The sequence below is a fragment of the Paramisgurnus dabryanus genome, chromosome 2 (assembly GCF_030506205.2).
Source record: "Paramisgurnus dabryanus chromosome 2, PD_genome_1.1, whole genome shotgun sequence".
NCBI classification, from domain to species: Eukaryota; Metazoa; Chordata; class Actinopteri; order Cypriniformes; family Cobitidae; genus Paramisgurnus; species Paramisgurnus dabryanus.
The window spans coordinates 9,636,712-9,659,684 of NC_133338.1; the positions used below are offsets into that span (position 1 = coordinate 9,636,712).

General features: G+C 35.7%; 1 protein-coding gene and 1 long non-coding RNA gene across 2 annotated transcripts; one reads left to right on the plus strand and one right to left on the minus strand.

The window, feature by feature from the left end:
* Window positions 1-3,377: 3,377 nt before the first annotated feature.
* Window positions 3,378-6,439, minus strand: LOC135741353 (uncharacterized). The gene is made up of 4 exons (XM_065260007.2): window positions 6,259-6,439; window positions 5,220-5,661; window positions 4,355-4,573; window positions 3,378-3,852 (listed from the first exon to the last, which is right to left on the minus strand). Exons 2-4 carry the CDS (start codon window positions 5,658-5,660, stop codon window positions 3,628-3,630), a joined length of 885 nt encoding a protein of 294 aa, XP_065116079.2. The 5' UTR covers window position 5,661; window positions 6,259-6,439; the 3' UTR covers window positions 3,378-3,627.
* A 251-nt stretch (window positions 6,440-6,690) lies between these two features.
* On the plus strand, window positions 6,691-14,903 carry LOC135717769 (uncharacterized). Its single transcript, XR_012335089.1, has 4 exons — window positions 6,691-7,840; window positions 7,945-8,045; window positions 10,979-11,007; window positions 13,583-14,903. It is a non-coding gene; the product is annotated as an uncharacterized lncRNA (long non-coding RNA).
* Window positions 14,904-22,973: the final 8,070 nt, after the last annotated feature.

Consider the following 22,973-nt stretch of genomic DNA (forward strand, 5'->3'; position numbering starts at 1 on the left):
TTTTTGAATTTTGGATGGATTTGATGTACTGCTCTGTCTATGCGAGATCTCGTGTTGTGATCTGGGCTGGTTTGTAAAAACGTCATAATTCAACGGCATAATGGGCAGAGACAGAACTAGGTATCGCGCGATCATCACGTGAATTTGCGAGACCTCGTCACTTCAGCACGCAGCCGCTCTGCAACAAAAACGGAACTGGTGGGTATTGGCGGACGGCAGAGTGCGGAGACGTAACGCAGCGGAGCTGATCTGCAGCTGCTCCGCAGTCGGTGGAAATCCGGGGTTACGCCTGTTTCACACATACTCCGTATGCAGTGCGTTTGCGGTGCGTAATTTTTCTTTCACACAGCATACGTATGCGGTCCGTCCGGTCCGTTGCAGATGCGGTGCGGTGCAGCAGTGCTGCGATCGTTTCGGCAGCGAGTCTATTTTTGCTGTACAGCACGCAAGCTGCACGCGCTGATTTAAAGTGATAGCGCATGTTTTGTAGTCAGAATGAACACGGATTTACACAAAAATGCAGTAATTTCACTCTAAATGGATGTAAATAAAGTTTTTCAGTAGTTTTTTCTGTAATCTTATTTGTTTAATCCCAGTATGAAGCAATTAAAGCAAAACACCACGAGTTCAAAAAATTATATATATAACATCTTCTTAAATATTCTACCGTATTTATATACATGCATATACATAAAGTATGCTATTAATTTTACCATTGTTTAATTATACTAACATAGTCTTTTAGTTTTTATTTGTAGTAAAACAACAGTAACCATATTGTCTCATCACAATATCCATAACCATGGATTTTTTTGTTAAACTAAGGTAATACAAATCATAATCAATCTGACAAAAACCGTTTTGTCAATAGTTAAAATTATGGTCAATTTTTCTAAGAAGAACTATACAAAATGATCTGTTTGAAAGACGGGGAAGCGCACCTGTCAATCAGCGTTATTATAACAGAGCGAGGCGAGAGACGAACGTGCTCAGTAACGGGAGTAATATGGAATAATGTGTGGATCTTGAATGATTGTAAGAATACATTTGCTTTAAATATAATGTTTGTCATATAACGTTATGGGAGATAATAATGTTTTTTTTCCAATTGTTATTTATCTTATTTAGACTTGTTGCAGTTATAACAGCGTGTTTGCGGTATTTACCTCAGAGTACTAATAATACAATTTGCATGTCACTCTTGCTTCCTTGTCTGTTTATTCATGTCATTATGCTGTTATTTTAATTATGTGAGAATATTTCTTGCCATATGAGACGTTCATTGCCGTTATATAAATACTCTCGTCTATGCAAATATAAAAATTGTAGGAAATGTCGCCTATAATGTAACCATGCCTGTCACCTATATTTTCTCTTCAAAAGTTATAATGCTAATTTATATTTATGATATATGTGGAGATAAATAGACCTTTGATCCACTCATGTGTCCTGACCACTACACTAGAGATTTTAAACATCATAACTAGTCTATCAAATAATATCTAAAGTATTGTTTTGTGAAAAAAAACACAGCAGGCTATTATATTGTTTATTGATGAGGCGCTTTTCAACAGAAAGTGTCAATCACATGATCATTTGATACGCAGAAGCAGCGGTTAGCAACGCACTGCAAACGGAGTATGTGTGAAAGCACAACGGATGCTTGACGGATCCCACCGCATACATACCGCAATACGCAACGCAAACGCACTGCATACGGAGTATGTGTGAAACAGGCGTTAGATCAGCTTCTGCCACCTTAAAGGCACTAGGGGGTGCTAGACATGTATTTTTCACGTCTAGCGCCCCTAGAGGCCACAAGCGACGCCACTGTCGCAAAGGAAAAGACAACCTTTTAGGTCACAAAGTTTGCGGTGTGCCTTTCAGCATGTCAAATTAATATAATTTCATGGGTTTTATTTTTTCAAACGCCAAAAGATCGCGTAGCTCACATTTACAAGCCAGTTGTAACGGTGGTCGCTTGGTTAAAGTTTTTCTAAAAATATTGCCTTAAAGGGGAATCGAACCTGGATCACCCGTGTTGTAAGCCTGTGACACTACCTTCGTGCCACAGTGTCACACAGTGTAAGCTTAGTAGCCTCCAGTAAAATGCACTGTAAAATAAATAGTGTTTGGGCGCTAGACAGGACTTATGTATGCAAGCAACATAACATTACTCACTAGTCCAAAAGCATGACGGCCAAGTCAGCGTCGGTCAGTGATTTGGACTGCAGTGTTTGTTATAAATCCATTGCATGTTTAGTCAAGACTAAACAGGAATTAAAAAACTTTAATGTGTTCTAAATCTTTTTACTTCACTTTCACGGCGCTCATCTTTCCTGGTCCGGACAGATTGCTTTACATCATATCTAAATGAAGAAGACGCATATCGATAGGCGCTTCAACCGCATGCGGAACAGCTCAGAGTGTTTTTATTAAAGGTTTAGTTGGTCCTCGATTGGTTTAGCAGTGTTTGATGCCATTGTAAATTATGGAAAAACCATACACCTGACCGGTGTAAATTTGAACATAAATTAATTACATTACATTACAGTGTAATGATCCACACCAAATATTAATATATTAATATATATTTACTGTTGATTCATATACAGCCAACCTACAGGAGAAAATTGAACTGCAATGGAATTTAGTGTTTTATTGAACTGAACAATTAATAACACACATTATGATCCACTGTATAAGCTATGTTCATTATAGGTTTTCATATTTAAAATTACTGTCACCTCTCTCCACACTCTCTCTCTCCCCGTGTGTATACAGAGATACACAAAGGTGACAGTAATTTTAAATATTATTATGAAAACCTATAATAATTAAAAATTAGCCATGCTTTTAGTTAAAACAACAACAACAAAACATGGTTACTGTAGAAAAACCATGGTAACCACAATAGTAAACCTTGGCTAGTGTAGTAAAACCATGGTTATGCTGATAATAATCAATACACAAAAAACATTGTTACTACAGTTTTACCACAATAAAGCGATGGTTAATTTTCGTAAGGGAGGTACAGTGGATCGTAATGTGTGTTATAAATCAATTCACGAAAACAGTAAATTCCATTACAGTTCAATTGTGTATGAATCAACAGTGAATATACATATATTTTAATCTTTGGTGCGGATCATTACATTGTTTATCTTATATTGTGTCAATTTACACGACACATATATTTACATATTTTTATTTAAAACAGATATAGGCTACAACTGATGTTTACAAAACAAAATAAATGGCAGCTCTTAAAACTGTCTTAAAACTGTTTCCAAACAATTTATTGGTCATCAAAATACAAACATTTACATTAAATAAATACAATTTTGTTAAATACAATTTTCCATATAATTTATAATTTTAAATTCAATAAAATGTTTCAATTTAAATGTTGCATTTATTTCAAAACAATCATACTTTTCAATTCATATTAAGAAATAGTTTAATTATTTTATATGCTATTTTATCACCACTCTTTCTGTATCATATAATTAATAAATAATAAACAAATTACTAAACAATTAAACAGCAACAACAATATAGGTAACAACTAACAGGCCCTACTGCAATACTGCATGCAACAAGTAGGCTTATCTTTTTTTATTTAACCTACATTTCATTCTGACCTAAACCATGCATACTAATGATTTTGGAGTGTGTGTGTACAATTGTTGTATGCAGTGGAAGCCTTTGCAGTAATTCTCTGCAAGTTCCTCTATAAACATCAGTGGGCAGGATGTATTCTGTGAAGTCTGCTGCAAGCAAGACCATCTCGTTTTCTCCAGGATTCACTGCTATGATTCGTACGGTCTCTTCGGTCCTCAGGTCAGCAACCTGAATTTAAAGAATATAAAAACAAGTCAAACTTTTTTCAACACTGTATTTTCTGCAAGATAACACAAAACAACTGTTAACTTATTCTGTATAAATGTCTGCTTTTCTTGCTTACATTAAGGTTCTCAATTAGTAAATTGTGTGGGAAAATAATGTGTTTTTTTTACAAGTAAAACATGAACACATGTTATATTGCACACTGTAAACACAATCAAAGCTTTAAAAACACATAAAAAACTATTTTACAGATTTTTTTGTGGGACATAAGTGATGTGTTAATGAGGTTATAAATGCTTAATAATTTACAAGAAAATATAGATGCAGCTTAAAGCTACTTAATAAAATGAAATGGTGAAATGTTTATTAGTTAAACTCAATTGAACTAATTAATTTTGCTCCCTCTCCCAGATGCATGTGATCATGCTCTTTACTCCTCCCTCGCTTCTTCTCCTCCCCCAATACCCTAACAGAATCCTTTCTAGTGTGATTTTTATAAGTTTACCTGGGCACGGGTATAGGTGGAAGAATTAAGTTTGCACTGGCCATCAGGTCGAATAGCAGCCCTAAGGTGGGAGAGCTCCACTTCTTCTCCCAAGTGGAGCTCTGTTAGGGCCTCATCCCTCCACATTGAGATTTGAATTATCCTGTCTCCACAGCGGAGGGATAGGTCCAAGATGGGGACGTTTTCGTCTTTCACTGTGATCATTCTTGCCACCTGCAACTGATAAATAATATGGTGATAACTTTTTATTAAAAAATTGTTAAAAAATGCATGCAAATCCTTAAAGGGATAGTTCACTCAAAAATAAAAAAATCTGTCATAATTTACTCACCCTCATGTTGTTACAAACCTGTATAAATGTAATTGTTTTTATGAAGACAAAGGAAGACATTTTGAGAAATTATTGTAACCAAACTGTTCGTGGACCCCATTTATTTGTATTCTTTATTCCTACTATGTAACTAAATGGGGTCCTAAATCGGTTTGGTTACAAACATTTCTCAAAATATCTTCCTTTGTGTTCATCAGAACAGAAATGTATACAGGTTTGTAACAACATGAGAGTGAGTAAATGATGACAGAATTTTCATTTTTGGTGAACTATCCCTTTAAGCGAGGGTTTCCCAGAAAAAAATCCCAGAGGGAAGAAATTTCTTAAAAAGAATTGCAAAAAACGTCTTAACTGTCACCCTTATTTGGTATACCACATTTTAGTTATCCCTTATTCACCCATCCCCTGGTGGACATGCCACCAGATAACCACATGACAATGCTCAATGTCAAGCCCTGCAATACATTTCATTTTGTGTTTAATTAAAGAAAAAATAAAGTTAAATTTTTGAGTAAGTTACTTAAATGAACTTACTTTTTCTATTTTACCCTTGATAGTTATGTACCCTCCTCGGGTAAATAGATCCTCCTCTTCCCCAGTCATCATAGTTGATGGAAATGTCAGGGTGTCTCTTGCCTTTTGCTCGGCCTCATCTGTTAGGTCGAGTGGGGGGGCTAAATATTTTTTTGTGTTTGGCCCAATAAAAAGGCACTTTCTTCCATACTTAATGGATGTCGAATGGCCTTTAATTACATATGTTTCCCCCTCTTCTAAAAGAGGGATGACCCCATCAGTCGGTGCCAAAAAAGAACTGTGGCCGTCAGTGAGGACACTGATGGTTTTGGTTTTGATGGTGGCGATTTTAATTCTTTCCCCCTCCATCTCATAGGAGGCAGCTCTGGATGATGTAGATGTGACAACACATTTGCATGTCATTGGTGGAGGGCGGCGGTAAGGCGTGCTTTGTGCTGACATCCTGACAATAAGAAAAAATACATAATATATTTTGGTCAGATGTTAAGAAAAAAGTTAAATGATTAAAGTAAGTAAGTAAGTCTACTGAATGCGGCATTGGAGACTATTGGCACTTGGTATAAATAGAAAACCCGAGTGAAGCGCGAGTAAAATCTGTAGCACTGAGGTAAAATCCAAGGCGCCAAATGTGCATTTTTTTCTTTCGGCCAAAAACATAAAATGGAATTTTGGTCGAAATTTCGTGCATCCCTTAACATTAATTACACTTTGTATAAAAATAGTTCATAACTTGACGTGAGGTAAAAATTGCCTCAGAAACACTCCTGACAGAAACTCTTCAGTCAGCCTATATTCTGACAAAAAATGTAAATAGTGTCAAATGTTCGACATCTTATATATTAAATAATTGATATCTAAAAAAAATATTATTAAATAATTGATAAATGAATATTTTTCTGTCAGACAGTAGTATGTTACATTTTCAAAACTGTAATAACATTTTACAACCTTTTACAAATTAAACAGTATATTAAATTAAATATATATATTTTTATTTATTAAATTTTAGTCATAGATACAATTGTTTGTGAATTATTACCTCGATAAAACTTCTTTAGTCGTCTTTGCGGAATGATGTGCCGTCTAATAAGCCTGCAGCTCTTCTGACTGAAGAAAGTCCTGACTGCGGCTGAAGAACGGGGCGTGGCTACAAGCGTTGTTCTGCCAATAGCTCGTTTCATTGGTTAGTAGCAAAGAGCTAGGCTTGTTGGACTTCATGTGGAGCCGCAAGAACCGGCATGCAGATGACGTCAAAGTACCGCGAGAACGAGTCGAGAAATCATAGGAGGAAGTCTTCTTTCGTCTCGCTCTCGCGGTACTTTGAGGTCATGCGCCTGTCAGATTTAGCAGCGCTTATGAAGTCTTTTTATTGCTTTAACAACGAGAACAATACAAAAGTACCAGGGGTATGTATAAAAAAAACAAAGAGTACACACAGCATAGAATGTAGATTTAACAAATTAAATAAACAAAACATGAATACAGACAAAATAAATATATAAATAAATTAAAATAATATTAAAAGTAAAAAACAGGCCTTTGCTAAATCACAACACCTTAAATGTATTAAACAAATACACAGTGACAGCTTTTTGTTTGTACTCTCCTTAATAGTGTTTATATAAATATCTAATTCTTTAAGTACCACAGAGAAAAGATGTTTCCGATTGCTGAATTTACAACAATGAATATGGTGTTTAACAAGTATAATGGGCTACATAAAGTTTTTATTTTATTTTATTTATTTATTTATTTATTTTTGCGCTACATGAAGTCGAACCATAGACTGTAAAAAGCTTCTTGTTTGCACATGACGTCACATCATTGGCGCGAACTAACCCTAAACCCATCATCTCGCGAGATTTGCCTTTAGCGGTTCTGCCTCCAGCCAGGTAAAGTGCCTTAAAATTTTTCTCTGGTGTTGTCTGAGGTAATTTTCGACATAAATTCGTAAAATGTGTAAATACGACGGTGAATTTAGTTCACAAGATTATTTTAGACACAATGTGATTAATAATTTAGATATCAGTATAGTATTGCTACAGTTAAACGATAAACTATGTGTACACGTACTTGCGTTATATTACATTCAAGTAGGTTAACGTTAATTCCACACGAAATATTAGAAGCTTTGCACAATGGGAGCCGTTTTTTTGTAGTAGAGATATATCGTGAGCTAGAGTATATGTGTACTTGTTTTAACATTCATTATTAAGTTTAGCGTTTGTTGGCATTAAGGTTAGCATTTGTTTACACGGTTGTTTCGTGGGCTCGAGCGTCCACGCAGGCTTCGAGCTTTCACGATTTACAAGAAACATTAACTGTTTATTTGTTAGACACCCACAGTTTTGCTTGAGCGTGTCTTGAGTCTTATAAGCAAAATATACTTGTTTTTACTTTGTACTCCTGATACTGGATACCATTACATGCTGCTATAGCAATTCTAAAGATGTGCTTATTTGTGTTTTCTCGTATTTCCTTGTCCATACTTTGCTTTCACATAATTTGTGCTGTGTAGACACATTTGTAACACGTCATTTTTTACTTGCATTGCATTTTAAGCAAGTAATGTCTATTGTCTTTTTTTTGCTGTTCTACAGACAGGTCAACGCTACAGCTGTGTAAGTATTATTTTTGACTGATAAATTATCTGTATACATGTGTTATATTTCATGTAGATATCTAGTGATTATTTATTTCTTAATATTTTATGTTCCCTAAACAGCAGCCAACATCCAGTTTGTGCTGCTGCACAAGAAGACCCACTTCTATTGCTTAAATACTCAAACGAACCCAAAGGCTCTTTTAAGAGCCATCCACATTGAGGTAAGTCACTTTTATGTAATTTTGAATCACGTAATTGAATGAAGTAATTCCTTAATAACATAAAAAATGTAGTATATATGTAGTATTTACTTAAATGTTTATCATTTGTCAGTGGTGGACATTTTAGCATGTTTGAAGTTGCCCTATATAGCCTAAAGTTTATTTTATGTAGAAGGTATGACACTCCACTTATCCTATGAGACGAGACACAGGTTTTGAGTAATGACAGCAAGATAACTTTATATAAAATGCTTAATGATGGAATAACTAAAATAACAAAATTTTAAAATGTTTTAATCAGGGCTTGACATTAAACAAGCATTGGTCCGCTCCTGAAAATAACAAAGTCTGTCAAGTATAACCAGGCTTTAAAGGGACACCAGGCAAGTCTGAGTATTATTTCTCTACCAGCTCCCCCTAGTGCCCCCTAGTGTCTGGAAGTAAATATAATTATAAATAAATAAGGCATTCTTCCCGGACGCGTCCTGGCCAGGATTTTGGTGCATCTTACGGAAGTCGTATTTGTTGACCGCATACGCCACTCAGTTAAAAACATAAGATTTGCAATCGTAGTTTTATTCTTATTTTAAAATGTAACTGTTGCCTTTCTGTAATAATAATAATCCTCTATGACGAATGTGGTTGACAAATATGACTTCCGGAAAATGCACCCGAAATCCTGGCCAAGACGCGTCCGGGAAGAATGGCACGTATGGTCACCCTAATATATATATTAGGTCTGAAGCTCTTTTTCTTTTCTTGGAATCTTCCGTCGAGGGTTTTCGCTGCTGCTTCCCCGGCTCTGCCATTTGCAACAATCGCTAGCCGTGTTTCGCTCGCTTGCCTCTGTGTTGTTTGCCGTAAAGTAATCCTGCTTCTTGCGATATCTGAGACTTTGTGAGACTGATGGACGTCGGGTCGGATACAGCGAACTTGCAAGTGGTGTATTCTTCCTACAGGCGGGCGAGAGAGTCTTCATTCGTCCTGTAATGAGTCATTTATCCATATACCGACTTACGAAGATGATTTATTAATATAAAAATGCTGCCTTGTGTCCCTTTAATGAGAGGTCAGAGTTGCAGCAGAGTGACTTGGATGCTACAGGGGTGTAAAAAACATGTCATGTGAGAGAGAGTTACTGAAAAACGTGATGTGCAAAAATCTGTTTGTGGTGGCATTTTCAAGTTACCTTAAGTTAAGTGTTAATGTCGAGCCCTGGTTTTATTGAATCTGATTTAATTAAAGAAATCTGATATAATAATTATTGAAGCATATTGGTAGCAAATTTCAATTAAGAATGTTATATGCAACATAATAATGCAATATGTAAAATAGCAATGCATTTCTGTATTTACATTTACATTTTCCATGCTATATGTGCAATGTTGGGTGCAAAATAAATATTCAATAATTTAATTTACTTTGTGGTTTTCTACAGTCCTGTTTTTATGCTTTTTAAGTTGCAAAATTAAAATGGAAATGTATTACCTGAACTGATTAAATGTGTTTACAGGATGGGGTCGTGGTCAACTCGGAATTCATTGTCAGTTAAATTTTGCTACATCCATTGTGCGCTATGTAAATGAAAATCCCATGTCCTACCTGTAAATATATTTAGGAAACTTACATTTAAATTATCGTTTTGCTACAGTTTTAGCTTGAACATGTATTACCTGAAATGATTAGATGTTTAACCAAACATCAATTTTTTTCCAAATAAATTTTGCAACTAAAAAAACATAAAAAATGCATTTAATACAGGTCTGTATTAAACTGCAAACTATTGTAAACTATTTAAGTTTAATTTTGCACCAAACATTGCAAATATAGCATGGAAAATGTATATTTAAATACAGAAATGCTTAACATTATTACATAATGCATTACCATTTCACATAATCCATTGCCATATGGCATATTACATTATAAATTGAAAATTGCTACCAATATGCTTTCATAAATAATTGGTTCAAATACAGTATTAAAACAAAGTAAACGCATGATTTTATTGGACAATGTTAAAATATAAAGGTGCTGTTTTCTGGACAGTGCTCGAGTCCAAGAGTACAATGCTTGTTTGAGGTGTCTTAACAGAAAACTGTTTGCACTGACATCGTTTTGTTTCTAAATACACAAGTATTTTAATGTATTTTTGTAGAAACTACTTAAATGTTCTAATAAAACTAAGGCCTAGTCCTGACTTAATCTAAACGCCCTGTGATGTAATATAAACCAACATTATGCATTATGATAAATGCTTGCAGAAGGAACAAATGGCTGGTGATTGTTGTTTTACTTAAATTTTTTGTACAAGATCACAGGGTTACTTTAGTCCAAACTATACGTAAATTCACTTAATCTTTAATATTTGGACACTTCTTTACAACAAAAGTGGTACCGCCATCAAGTTGTTCCCAAATTCAAAGAACAAACATAAAAGTACATGCAGTAAAAGGCTGAATAATATCATGCAAGATTGTATAAAGGTGTTTCCACAAACTCAACATTATGCTGATTTTGTGAGATTACTTGTCAACTCAACAAGAAATCTTGTGATGTTTTAATATCATAAGATTTTGTGGCATGAGATCTCATCACACCTCTAGTTTTAATGCATAAGAAAAGTTAAATTGTTAGTGAGGAAATGCAAATATTTGTTGCTGTTTTTACGGATGTTTTAGTGAAGTAATTTTTGTAACACCTGTTAAATTAATTTAGTAAATAAATGACTGCTTTACAATAATATTTCAATAACAGGGACATTTTGACAAAGGATTGTTTAGTTTATTGAAATGCAAATGACTATCTTAGAAATGCTTTGTATGACTTAAGTGATAGCAGAACTACAATAGGTTGACACAATTTTTTGTATAACTTTAATCATACCTTGTCTGAACCTTAAACCCAAATTTGTCTTTTTGTTTTTCTTTTAGAACATCTATTGGACGTCTTATTCATTATTGTAAGTAACACTGTCAGATATTACAGATTTACAGTATCTTACAAAAGTGAGTAGACCCCTCACATTTCAGCAGCCATTTTAGTATGTCTTCTCAAGGAACAGTACTAAAGAAAGTTTGATATATTTTTGAGTAGTCAATATGCAACTTGTGTAGTAGTATATATTTACTGTCCTCTGAACATACAGCCATTATTGTCAATATAGCTGTCAACAATTCATTATGTTCATGTTTTTATTTGCTAGACATGACCATACAAATTTGGTTATCTTGTATTAGAGCAGTTTAAGAAACAACACATACGTGCTGCTAACACTGCTTTACAGAAGGTTACAGAAGGAAGTGGAAGGTCAGAATATCAGTGCTCAAACTATATGTCTCACACTACAGTAAGTCAGTTTGCATGGCTGTCATTCCAGAAGGAAGCCTTTTCTGAAACTGGCTTGCAAGAAACCCCACAAACATTTTGCTGAAGATAACCTAACCAAGAGCATGAATTACAGGAACCATGTCCTGTTGTCTTAAACAAACTTAAACATAAATTTGTTTGGCTCAGATGGTGTCTAGCATGTGTTGTGTTGGGCCATGCAAACCGAATTGTTGCAGTGTGTGGCATTTGGTCTGAGCACTGACAATCTGACCTTCTGCAACTTGTAATGCAATGTTGGCAGCACTTATGGGTTGTTTTTTAAGCCAGCTTCTGCAACTGACGTAAGACATTAGGACTACAACATCTATTATCAAATATGGCAGTGGTTCTCAACTCCAGTCCTCGGGGCCCCCCCTCCCAGAATATTTTAGATGTCTCCATATATAAAACACCTGATTCAGTCCATCAGCTTGTTAGTGTGTTAATTAAGGAAACGTTTCAAACATTCTGGTAGGAGCCTGATGAGTGAATTCAAGTGTTTCATATAAGGAGACATCTAAAACATTCTGGGAGGGGGGGCCCGAGGACTGGAGTTGAGAACCACTGAAATAGGGTGTACTCACTTTTGTTGTCAGCTATTTTGACAATAATGGCTGTAGGTTTAGTTATTTTCAGAGTATAGTAAATATATTCTGCTATATAAGTAGCACATTGATTTTAAAATGTATCCAAATTTAATTTTTGTAGTATTGTCTAGTGGTGAGAATAGTTTGGACCCCCATGAATTGATTCAGAATCGATTCTTAGGTCCCGGTTCGATTCAGAATCGATTCTTGATGTACTGATTAGCAAATTTGTGATGTCATCTCAAAGCTAGACTAGTGTTGTGCTTTTGCTCCTAGTCTCTGAATTGTCATATACTGTACTTTAATACAACTAAGTGATCAATAATCTCATTCTTATATACATATATGTTCTGTTTTTGTTGTAAGACATTGAAGCCAGTAAAAAATGTAAAAAATATGTTAACTGGAATCAACTCCCACAAACTGACTAACGTTAAGCTTATAATAATCATCCTTATACACAGATTTTGGCAGTATTAATGTATTTAACCCAGCATCTAGATAACAAGCTATGTGGATATTCTTACAGAAATGTATTCATGTTCTTATATCTAAACACTCAGTGGATAGTTTAAGGAAACGCTATTAGCACAGTCAGATGAGTCAGTAAATTAATGTGCTGTTTCTCCCTGCAACTCACTGAACAGAGAAAAGGCAGAGGAAGACCGTCACAAAGTGTATCTTGTTTTTTGCAGTTTAGAAACGGGGCTGTCCTAGATGTATTTGTCTATTTCTTTCTCTACTGCTTGTGTAAGCTCCACTGTAGGTGCTCGTGCAGTGCGCACTCTTTCAAGCTGTCCGTGTGCAGCACCGCTACCCCGTTGAGTCCCACTTTTTGGTTCTATTAATGTCACATTATTATTTTGTAAGCGAACATTTAAGAATTGATTCTTGACATTTGTGAATCGATTCAGAATCTGCCACGTCCACATCGCGATGCATCGAATAATTTTTTTTTTGTCCAACCCCTAGTTTTGTCCCTTGAGAAGATAAACTAAAACAGTTGCAGAAATGTGAGGGTGTACTCAATTTTGTGAGATACTGTAGCTAGAGCTGTCACGAAAAAGTTTATATTTTACATTATAATTTTTTTTACATTATAATATAAAAGTAGTGATTCTTATTATTCATAACACATTTAGTAAAAATAGAAATAGAAAAACAAATAAATATAGTAATGCATGTAATGTCCTGCTCCATTTACAATAATTAATGTTCTCGTTTACATTTACTGTGTATGTTGTAATGTTATGTAATATTATGTATGTTGGTTTATCTTTACAGTGTAACTAACTTGTTTTTTTTCTCTGTTTGTTGTTTGTTGTATGTTCTTGTCTTGTCCTTTCAATACCTTTAAATTACATTTCAAACCTTTACTTTGCTTAAATCTTCACCGCTGTTCCATTCTGTACTTTCACTTCATCAACTAATAAAATAACTGGCCATGCCCCCCCCAAAATGCTGCTGCTCTGCTTGCTGCTTGCTTGCCTGCACCCCCAACGCACCCCAATGCAATCTACCAATGCAAACCTGACAAATGCATCTTGCTGCTTGCCTATGCATCTTAAAAAAAATGGCCAGACGTACAACAACGCTGAAAACGTACAACAACGCTGAAAACGTACAAAAACGCTTCTTGTGATTCTGAAAAACGCTTCTTGTGATTCTGAAAAACGCTTCTTGTGATTCTGAAAAACGCTTCTTGTGATTCTGAAAAACGCTTCTTGTGATTCTGAAAACCCCCTTCCTGTGAACCTGAAAATCTTCTTCTTGTGAACCTGAAAATCTTCTTCCTGTGAGCCTTACTGCCAAACCCAAGTGAACATTGACACCAGTGAACTACAACTACTACAAGAGAAAAGGAGCTCCAAGACATCTCTTCCAATACACCTTGCTGCCTGTTGTCTTCAAAAAGGACCACTGATTCAAGCTCAGCTTTTAAAGCCTACTGTTTAACGTTACATTAGTTAAATTTTTGTGGTAGTGTTTATCATACAGGTATATTTTATTTAAATAGATTTTATAAGCTATATACAATTAAATAGTCTTTCTGTTAGTCTTGTTAATTACATTTTGATAAAAAAAAAATTCTGTACAGTAGACGTTAAAGTACATTTGGGTGACATTTTATTTATTATAAACATTACATTCCTGTTACTTATTAAATAAGTCTGAATTATTAAATCTGTGTGAAGTATTACATAAGTTTGAGTTAATACACCTGTGTTAAGTATAACATTAGTAGTGAGTTATTTAATCTGTGCTATTTTACATTAGTCTGAGTTATAACATCTGTGTTACATTAGTCTTAGTTGTTGCACCTGTTTTAAGTATTACATTAGACTTGAGTAATTAAATCTGTGTTAGTATTACATAGGTTTGAGTTATTACACCTGTGTTAAGTTTTTCATTAGTCTTGAGTTATTTAATCTGTGCTAATATTACATTAGTCTGAGTTATAACATCTGTGTTACATTAGTCTTAGTTGTTACACCTGTTTTTAGTATAACATTAGTCTTGAGTTATTAATTCTGTGTTAAGTATTACATTAGTCTGAGTAATAACATCTGTTTTACATTAATCTGTGTTATTACATCTGTGTTAAATATTACATTAGTCTCAGTTATTAAATCTGTGCTAGTATTAGATTTATAGCATTCGTGTTTACAGTTACATAAGTAATCTTTTCACATACTTGTGTGTCATATATTTAAGTTCCTTGAGTAATTGATTGCATAATAGACATTACCTGTGGCTGTAAGTTCATATATTTCAAAATTGATCTGTGTTTAAGCTTTACTTCTGCTCAACCTAAGTTGCCTTGTATATCTCATAAGCTTACTGTGTAGTTGATTATTATAGGCATTTTATACAAGTAAAAAGATACTTTTGAGATACTAAAATTTGTTCTTGGTTTAATTATTTGCTTAAATAAATAAAATATACATTACTTGTATATAAACAAATTTAGTTTAAAACACTGTTAACATGCCAAAAAAAGGAAAGAGAAGTGAAGCCCAGAAGCAACGTTGGAAGGTAAAAGCTCCATTAGACATCAGCAGTATTGCCAGTTCTGCGACAGGTACAGATGACCTGAACCCATACGTGCTGTCTGTTGTGGCGTCCCACTGTCAAAGTGATCCAAGGTACAACATTTATTCTAGAGGCAGCCAGTGTACTTGCAATGCATTAGTGTTTCTCGCAATGCATAGTGAACATAATGAGTTGCAAAGTTTGGATTTAGATTGCATATTGCAAAAAGGTGATGCTGTGTACACTAGCGTGAAACAATCACTAGAGCGCAATGGACAGTTTCTTCATAGTTTTTTACATTTTGACGAGCTTCCAAACACAATTGAGACAAACACACATTGCTATGACATTGTCAAACATCCCCTGAGGTTTGGATTACTAAGAGATACACCTGCACTAACGGGGTCTGAAAACCTTGAAAATACTCTGCAACGTCTGAGACTTGATATCAAATATGCCCTACTACTCTGTGGAGCCCATTGCATCGCTGTGTTCAGAGATTGCTCAGGGAGGTTCGGATATTTTGATTCGCACTGCAGAACGCCAGATGGCATGCTTGCTGACGAAAGCACAGGTACTGCCGTAATGTTGTCATTTGCCCATTTAGAAGACCTTATAGAGAGACTGTTGCTGTTGTTTCAAGGGTGTTTACAGTTGAGTGATCAGGAACAATTTGATCTGCTTCCAGTATCATTTACAAGGACAGTTGCTGATGGATATGAACCAACTAAACAAGATGAAATGCATGTTGTAACTACCACTACTGAAAATATAGCCCAAGATAAAAGTATACAATTAAGTGAACTTGGTCCTGACATACTTCAAATGACATCAAATGGTTCTTTTCAGCAACTGACATTGTCAGCTCAAAATTGCCTACAATTACAACCAACAGATGTAAAGCAGCAATCTAAAAAACTTAACATGACTCAAAGACGAAAAGTGTATTGGAAAAAAAGGCATGAGGAAATGGTTTCACAAAAAGATACTTGTGGCAAAAAACAGGCTATATCTCACAATAGTAATGAAGAAAACGAACAGAATAAAATGAAATTAATGAAACACTATAAATACAGAAAAAGTGCTGAATACAAGGAAAAAACGAAGCAGGCAATGAGAAACAAGTATTTGATGGATGTCAATTATAGAGGAAAACTCAAACAAGTAAGGAAAAACAGTTATACACATAATTCAGAATACAAGGAGAAAAAAAAGAGTAATTTAATCACTAACTACAGGAATGATGAACAATTCAGAGAGAGACAAAAAAAATACATAACTACCAATTACAGGAATGATGAACAATTCAGAGAGAGACAAAAAAATTACATAACTACCAATTACAGGAATGATGAAAAATTCAGAGAGAGACAAAAAAATTACATAACTACCAATTACAGGAATGATGAAAAAGTCAGAGAGAGACAAAAGAATTACATTACTACTAATTACAGGAATGATGAAAAATTCAGAGAGAGACAAAAAAATTACATAACTACCAATTACAGGAATGATGAAAAAGTCAGAGAGAGACAAAAAAATTACATTACTACTAATTACAGGAATGATGAACAATTCAGAGAGAGACAAAAAAAATACATAACTACTAATTACAGGAATGATGAAAAAGTCAGAGAGAGACAAAAAAAATACATTACTACTAATTACAGGAATGATGAAAAATTCAGAGAGAGACAAAAAAATTACATAACTACTAATTACAGGAATGATGAAAAAGTCAGAGAGAGACAAAAAAATTACATTACTACTAATTACAGGAATGATGAAAAATTCAGAGAGAGACAAAAAAATTACATAACTACTAATTACAGGAATGATGAACAATTCAGAGAGAGACAAAAAAAATACATAACTTTAAATTACAGAAATAATATTAAATATAGGAAGCAACATATGCACTATATTGTTGATAGATATTTAAGAGATCCTATTTTCAGGCAAAAACAAAAGAAGTATTTTACAGATAGGTGCAAAAATGATTTAAACTTTTATGATCAACGAAAGAAAACATTTAAACAACTTTATCACGGTGATCAACATTTCAAAGCCCGTCACAAACAATACTCTATATTCAAATCTCAAAGCAAGTTGTCTGCCCTCAAAGTACTTCATAAGATACAGTGTGCACAACACATACAGTACAAATACAGACTAATTCATCACATGCGGCAAGTGACAGAAGCGTTCAGTAATAGACAGCCTGTTGAAATACTAAATCCAGTGGTTTTGACAGCATTGCATACTTTTAGAGATGTAATAAAACATGGTCCAACATATGTTTGCACATGCTGTGCAAGAGCACTCTTTTCAAATCAAGTGCGTAGTTGTGATCGTGAAAGCTATCAAAAGAATCAAGCAGTTGTTTCACAATGTTTGACAGGTAACTATGTTCACATTTGCTCTGATTGCCCTGATCAGTGTGTCTTTGAGGAGAGAAACACAGAATGGATCTGTCACAACTGCCATACAACACTTTTGAGAGGTGTAATGCCAAATATTGCTGTAGCCAACAAGCTTAACTTTACTCCAATTCCCCCAGAACTGTGTAATTTGAATATCTTAGAAAGACATGTTATTGCAAAGTACATTCCCTTTGCTAAAATTTTAACACTTCCTAAAGGCCAACAGAGAGCTATAAAAGGAGCTGTCATTTCTGTTGCATCTGAAGTGGAAACAACAGTAAATTGTTTACCCAGGCCAAGAAGTGAATCACAGCTGCTTACAGTGAAACTAAAAAGACGTTTGTGTTACCAAGGTCATTATCAGTATCAGACTCTGAATATGCACAAAGTTTTGTCTGCTTTAAGTAAACTGAAAAATATGCATTTAGAATACAAAGATATTAAAATTAATCAAACAATTTCAGCCAGTGATATGCTTAATGAGCAGGAACAGCCTACAGATAAAACCAGTGCACATGATGAGCCAATGGACACTGAAAACAACATCCAAAGTGAGATCACAGAACAACAGAGCAATAACAATAATGATGGTTTAGGTGATGACCCTGATTCTACCACAGAACAACACTCAGGTCTTGTCTTAGACACATGTCTACAGCCCCCTGATCTTGGACAGCAGTTGTTGTCTTATGACGATGGGATTTTTTGTATTGCCCCAGCAGAGAGAAACAGCCCTGTAAGCATTTTTAAAATTCCTAAGCTTGAGTCTATGGCATTTCCAGTGCAGTTTCCTGATGGTAAGAACACTTTTGATGAGTCTGAAAGAGTTAAAAGTATCTCTCCCAGCAGATACTTTAACACAAGACTATTTTCTGTTGATAATCGTTGTGCATGTGATACAAACTACATTTTCTTTGCACAATTTGTGACAGAAATGCACATGGCCACATCTAGTATGTCCATTCAGTTGCGAAAAGCAAAACCTATGACACGCGAAGGACGCAGAATAAACTGTTCACTGCTACAGGATAAACGTGAGTTAGAAAAACTTGTGCATCACAAAGAGGCAACACGTTTTATGCAACCTTTAAGAGGAACGCCAGCTTACTGGGAGAAAACTCTGCGTGATTTGTTTGCTATGCTTAGACAGTTGGGCACACCAACGTTTTTCTGTACATTTAGTGCTGCTGAGATGAGATGGCAAGAGGTTATTACTGCTATAAAAATACAACAAGGTGAAACTGTAAACTTCTCTGAATTAGACTGGTCACAAAAATGTTAAATACTTAAAAGTAACCCTGTCACAGCCATGCGGATGTTTGAAAAACGAGTTGAAGCTTTAATGAGAGATCTAATAATGTCACCTGCTCAACCTATCGGTGAAGTCATTGACTTTTTTTACAGAGTAGAGTTCCAACAGCGTGGCTCCCCACACATACACTGCTTATTCTGGGTTAAAGATGCTCCAGAATTTGAAAAAGATCAAGATGAAGATGTGTGCAATTTCATTGACAAATATGTCTCATGTAAACTTCCAGATCCAAACAAAGACCCAGAACTGCACAGAGTTGTAAGTGAAGTACAGATGCACAGTCGTAACCACTCCAGATCTTGTAGAAAAAATAACAAGCACTGCAGATTTGGATTTCCTAAACCACCCATGAAAAGGACTATGATAACTCGTCCCAGGCCGCCTCTTATAGATGAGTCTGATGAACACAATGAAGCAACAGAGGAGAGAGAAATGGGCAGTACTGCACAAGTGAAAGAACAGCTTCAAAAGGTGTGGGATCTCCTGAATGACTCGACTCAGAATTTTGAAACAACTGCACAACTTCTCCATAAATTAAACATGACCTATGAAGAGTACAAAAACTATGTTGAGTCTCTGTCTACATCAAGTTTAGTAGTCATGGAGAGACGTCCACAGGACTGCTGGGTTAATGGGTATAATCCACTGCTGTTAAGAGCTTGGAACGCAAACATGGACATACAGTTTATTCTGAATCCCTACAGCTGTATTATGTACATTCTCTCATACATTTCCAAAGCTGAACATGAGATGAGTGATTATCTGAAAAAAGTCATTAAAGATTCAAGTCATGAAAACCTGTCTGACCGTGAGAGCATGAAGCAAGTCATGAAATCCTATGCCAAAAATCGTGAAGTAAGCTGCCAGGAAGCAGTCGCTCGCACATGCAGTCTGAAACTGAAATCATCATCACGAGCCGTCATATTCATACCTACTGATGATAATGCTGTAAAGATGAGTTTACCAATGAAGTACTTACAAACAATGGACCCTGACTTGGAAAATGTGTGGATGACTGGATTGCCAGACAAATACAAAGCCAGACCAAACAGACCTGAATTTGAGAACATGTGCATGGCTGAATTTGTAAGTGAATATCGCATTGTTTATGGAGCACAGAAAAAGGGAAAAAATGTTTTGCCACTACAAAACAATACAGGACACATACAGAAAAGAACAAAGGGAAAACCAGCTGTTATTAGATTTGCCCGTTTCTCACAACAAAAAAATCCAGAAAAATATTTCGGAACACTGTTAAAACTCTACCTACCATATCGCACAGATGAACAGCTTAAGTCATCAAGATTTAAGACATATGAATCATTTTATACATTTGCTTCAGTAAGATTATCTGGCACTGATGAACTGCAGCGTGTGTACAAGATTGTCAATGGGAATCGTGAGAAGTATGAGAAACATAATGAGGCTATAGAACAGGCAATCGAGGATTTTGAACAAAACGGTCCAGTTGAGGATGCATGGACTACATTAGCACCAGCAAATGAACTTATCAGATTAGAGACCATACTGGAATGCGAACCAACCAATGTTAATGATGAACATGAACAAGATGACATTCCTGAATACACAGCATCTACCTCTGTCAGTAACACAGCTATGCCAGTCATGGAAGCTGCCCAGCTGAATCCTGTACAAATTCGCAAAATGTATCAAAGCTTGAATCAAACACAAGCTTCTGTATTTTATGCTGTGCGAGACTGGTGCAGAAAATGTGTTTTTGGTGAAAAACCACAACAGTTTCTGTATTTCTTGAATGGAGGAGCTGGAGTTGGTAAATCACATGTTATTAAATCTATATATGCAGAAGCAACTAAAATATTGCGCAAGCTTCCATGTGTAAGAGAGCACACAGATATTTCCAAACCATCTGTACTTTTATCAGCATTCACAGGTACTGCTGCCTTTAACATCTCTGGTAAAACACTGCACTGTCTTTTAAAACTCCCAAGAAGCTTAAAACCTCCATACCAAGGCCTGGGAAATAGCTTGGATGAAATTAGGGCAGACTTTTCAAATGTACACATCCTAATTATTGATGAAATATCTATGGTGTCAAAACAGTTGTTTGCCTATGTGAACTGGAGACTCCAGCAGATTAAAGGAAACCAGAAACCTTTTGGTGGATTGTCTGTTCTTGCTGTAGGAGACTTTCAACAGTTACCTCCTCTTGGAAGAGCAAAACCACTCTGTGTATATGAGGACCATGTGCTGGACTTCTGGAAAGATCAATTTCAGATCATAACACTGACACAGATTATGAGACAGAGGGATGATCTGGCTTATGCTGAGCTGCTCAACAGACTAAGAGTAAAACAGAAGCACGAGAAACTCACTGAGGCAGACAGTTGTATGTTACAGGCTGTTATAAAATCATCTCCTGAAGAGTGTCCCACTGATGTCCTACACATTTATGCAACAAACAAAGAGGTAGACAATTACAACACTGCAGCCATATCCTCTGGCTTCTCAAATATTGTTACCATTGATGCACATGATTATAAAAAAGATTCTCGAACAGGTGAAATGAAAAGGCAGGCTGCACCATTTAAAGGAGACAAATGTGATCTTAGTGACAGACTACAGATTGCTATTGGTGTGCGAGTAATGCTTACAAGAAATATTGATGTGGAAGATGGACTGGTTAATGGCACTTTTGGTAAAGTGGCAAAAATAACAACTCAGGAACGAGATGGTGTTCTATTTGTGCTGTTAATTGGTCTTTATTTGGATAATGTAAATGCTGGACAGAAACATCGTAACAAAGCACCGGGTGCAGATGATAACATTGTGTATATTGAGAGGTCAGAGGAACCGTTAAAAAGAAAAGGAACAGTTCGAAGGCAATTTCCTATGAAACTTGCATTTGCATGCACCATCCATAAAGTCCAAGGAATGACAACTGATTGTGCTGTTGTATCTCTTAAGCATATTTTCGAACCAGGCATGGCATATGTTGCACTTAGCAGAACCACATCACTCACTGGTTTGCACATCATTGACTTTGAAGAAAATAAAATTTTTTGTGATCCAGAAATAAGTTCCTCATTGGGTACCATGCCAAAAGCTGACTTTCACAAAGTCCGACCTCTTTTACACATTGTTCAGGATTCAAACTGGGATTCAGCTCTTAAAATTATTCATCATAACACAGAGGGACTGCAGTGTCACATGGATGATTTGAAAAGTCACCATGAGCTTCTGTTGGCTGACATTTTGTGCCTCACTGAAACACACCTTTCTGGCTCAGCTGTTCCTGAATACCTTCAGCTGGGTGGATACAGAATCTACAAGCGCGACCGACATGCATCCTACACAAACAGTGTACACTTGTCTAACAAAAACGGTGGTGGTGTTGCCATGTATGTGAAAACCTGCTTACAAGCACATCCTTTGATGTACATACAGAATGTGACAGACATGGAATATTTGGTTTTAAAGGTAGAAGGCCCCAAACAAGCACTTGTAACAGTAATCTACAGACCACCTAATTACAACCTAAAAGAATTTTTGACTAGTCTAAATGCCCTTTTGACATCCCTGGAGATCATAGACATAAACCCTGTTATAGTCTGTGGAGACTTCAATGAAGACCAGCTGTCCCATGGAAACAAACCCATTCTGAAGTTGTTTAATGACAAAGGATACACACAGCTGATTCATACTGGGACCACAGAAAATAACACTCTTCTGGATCCTGTGTTCATTAGCAGCTCACACTCACATGCCAAATCAGGAGTACTCCAGACATATTACAGCTACCATGATCCTGTCTACTGTGTTTTGGAGTAGTGACTTTAAGAAATGATTAACCGTGAGACATTTACCTGTTAAGCTGACCGGGCCACGCTGGCAGGCCTGACCCGTATTTGTTTACAAACATTTACATTCACTATGTAATCTATTGCACAAGAACTGTCTAAATCTTAACAACCAGCATATCATTCGAAAGGTCTTTACTTGTGATATCCGAGCATTATTTTATTAAATAAATGCTGTAGCATTCACAGTGCATTCATTTGCACAAAGACTGCAAAGGACAACATGGAAAATCATAACGGGAAAACATACCTTTGTTCAAAAATTTTGTAGGAGTCCTAAATCCATCCGGTCTCATGTATGTAAATTATTTTTGCCAAGCGTTCCCAGTATGACATCAACATGCATTTTTAGTCTACAAAAGTAA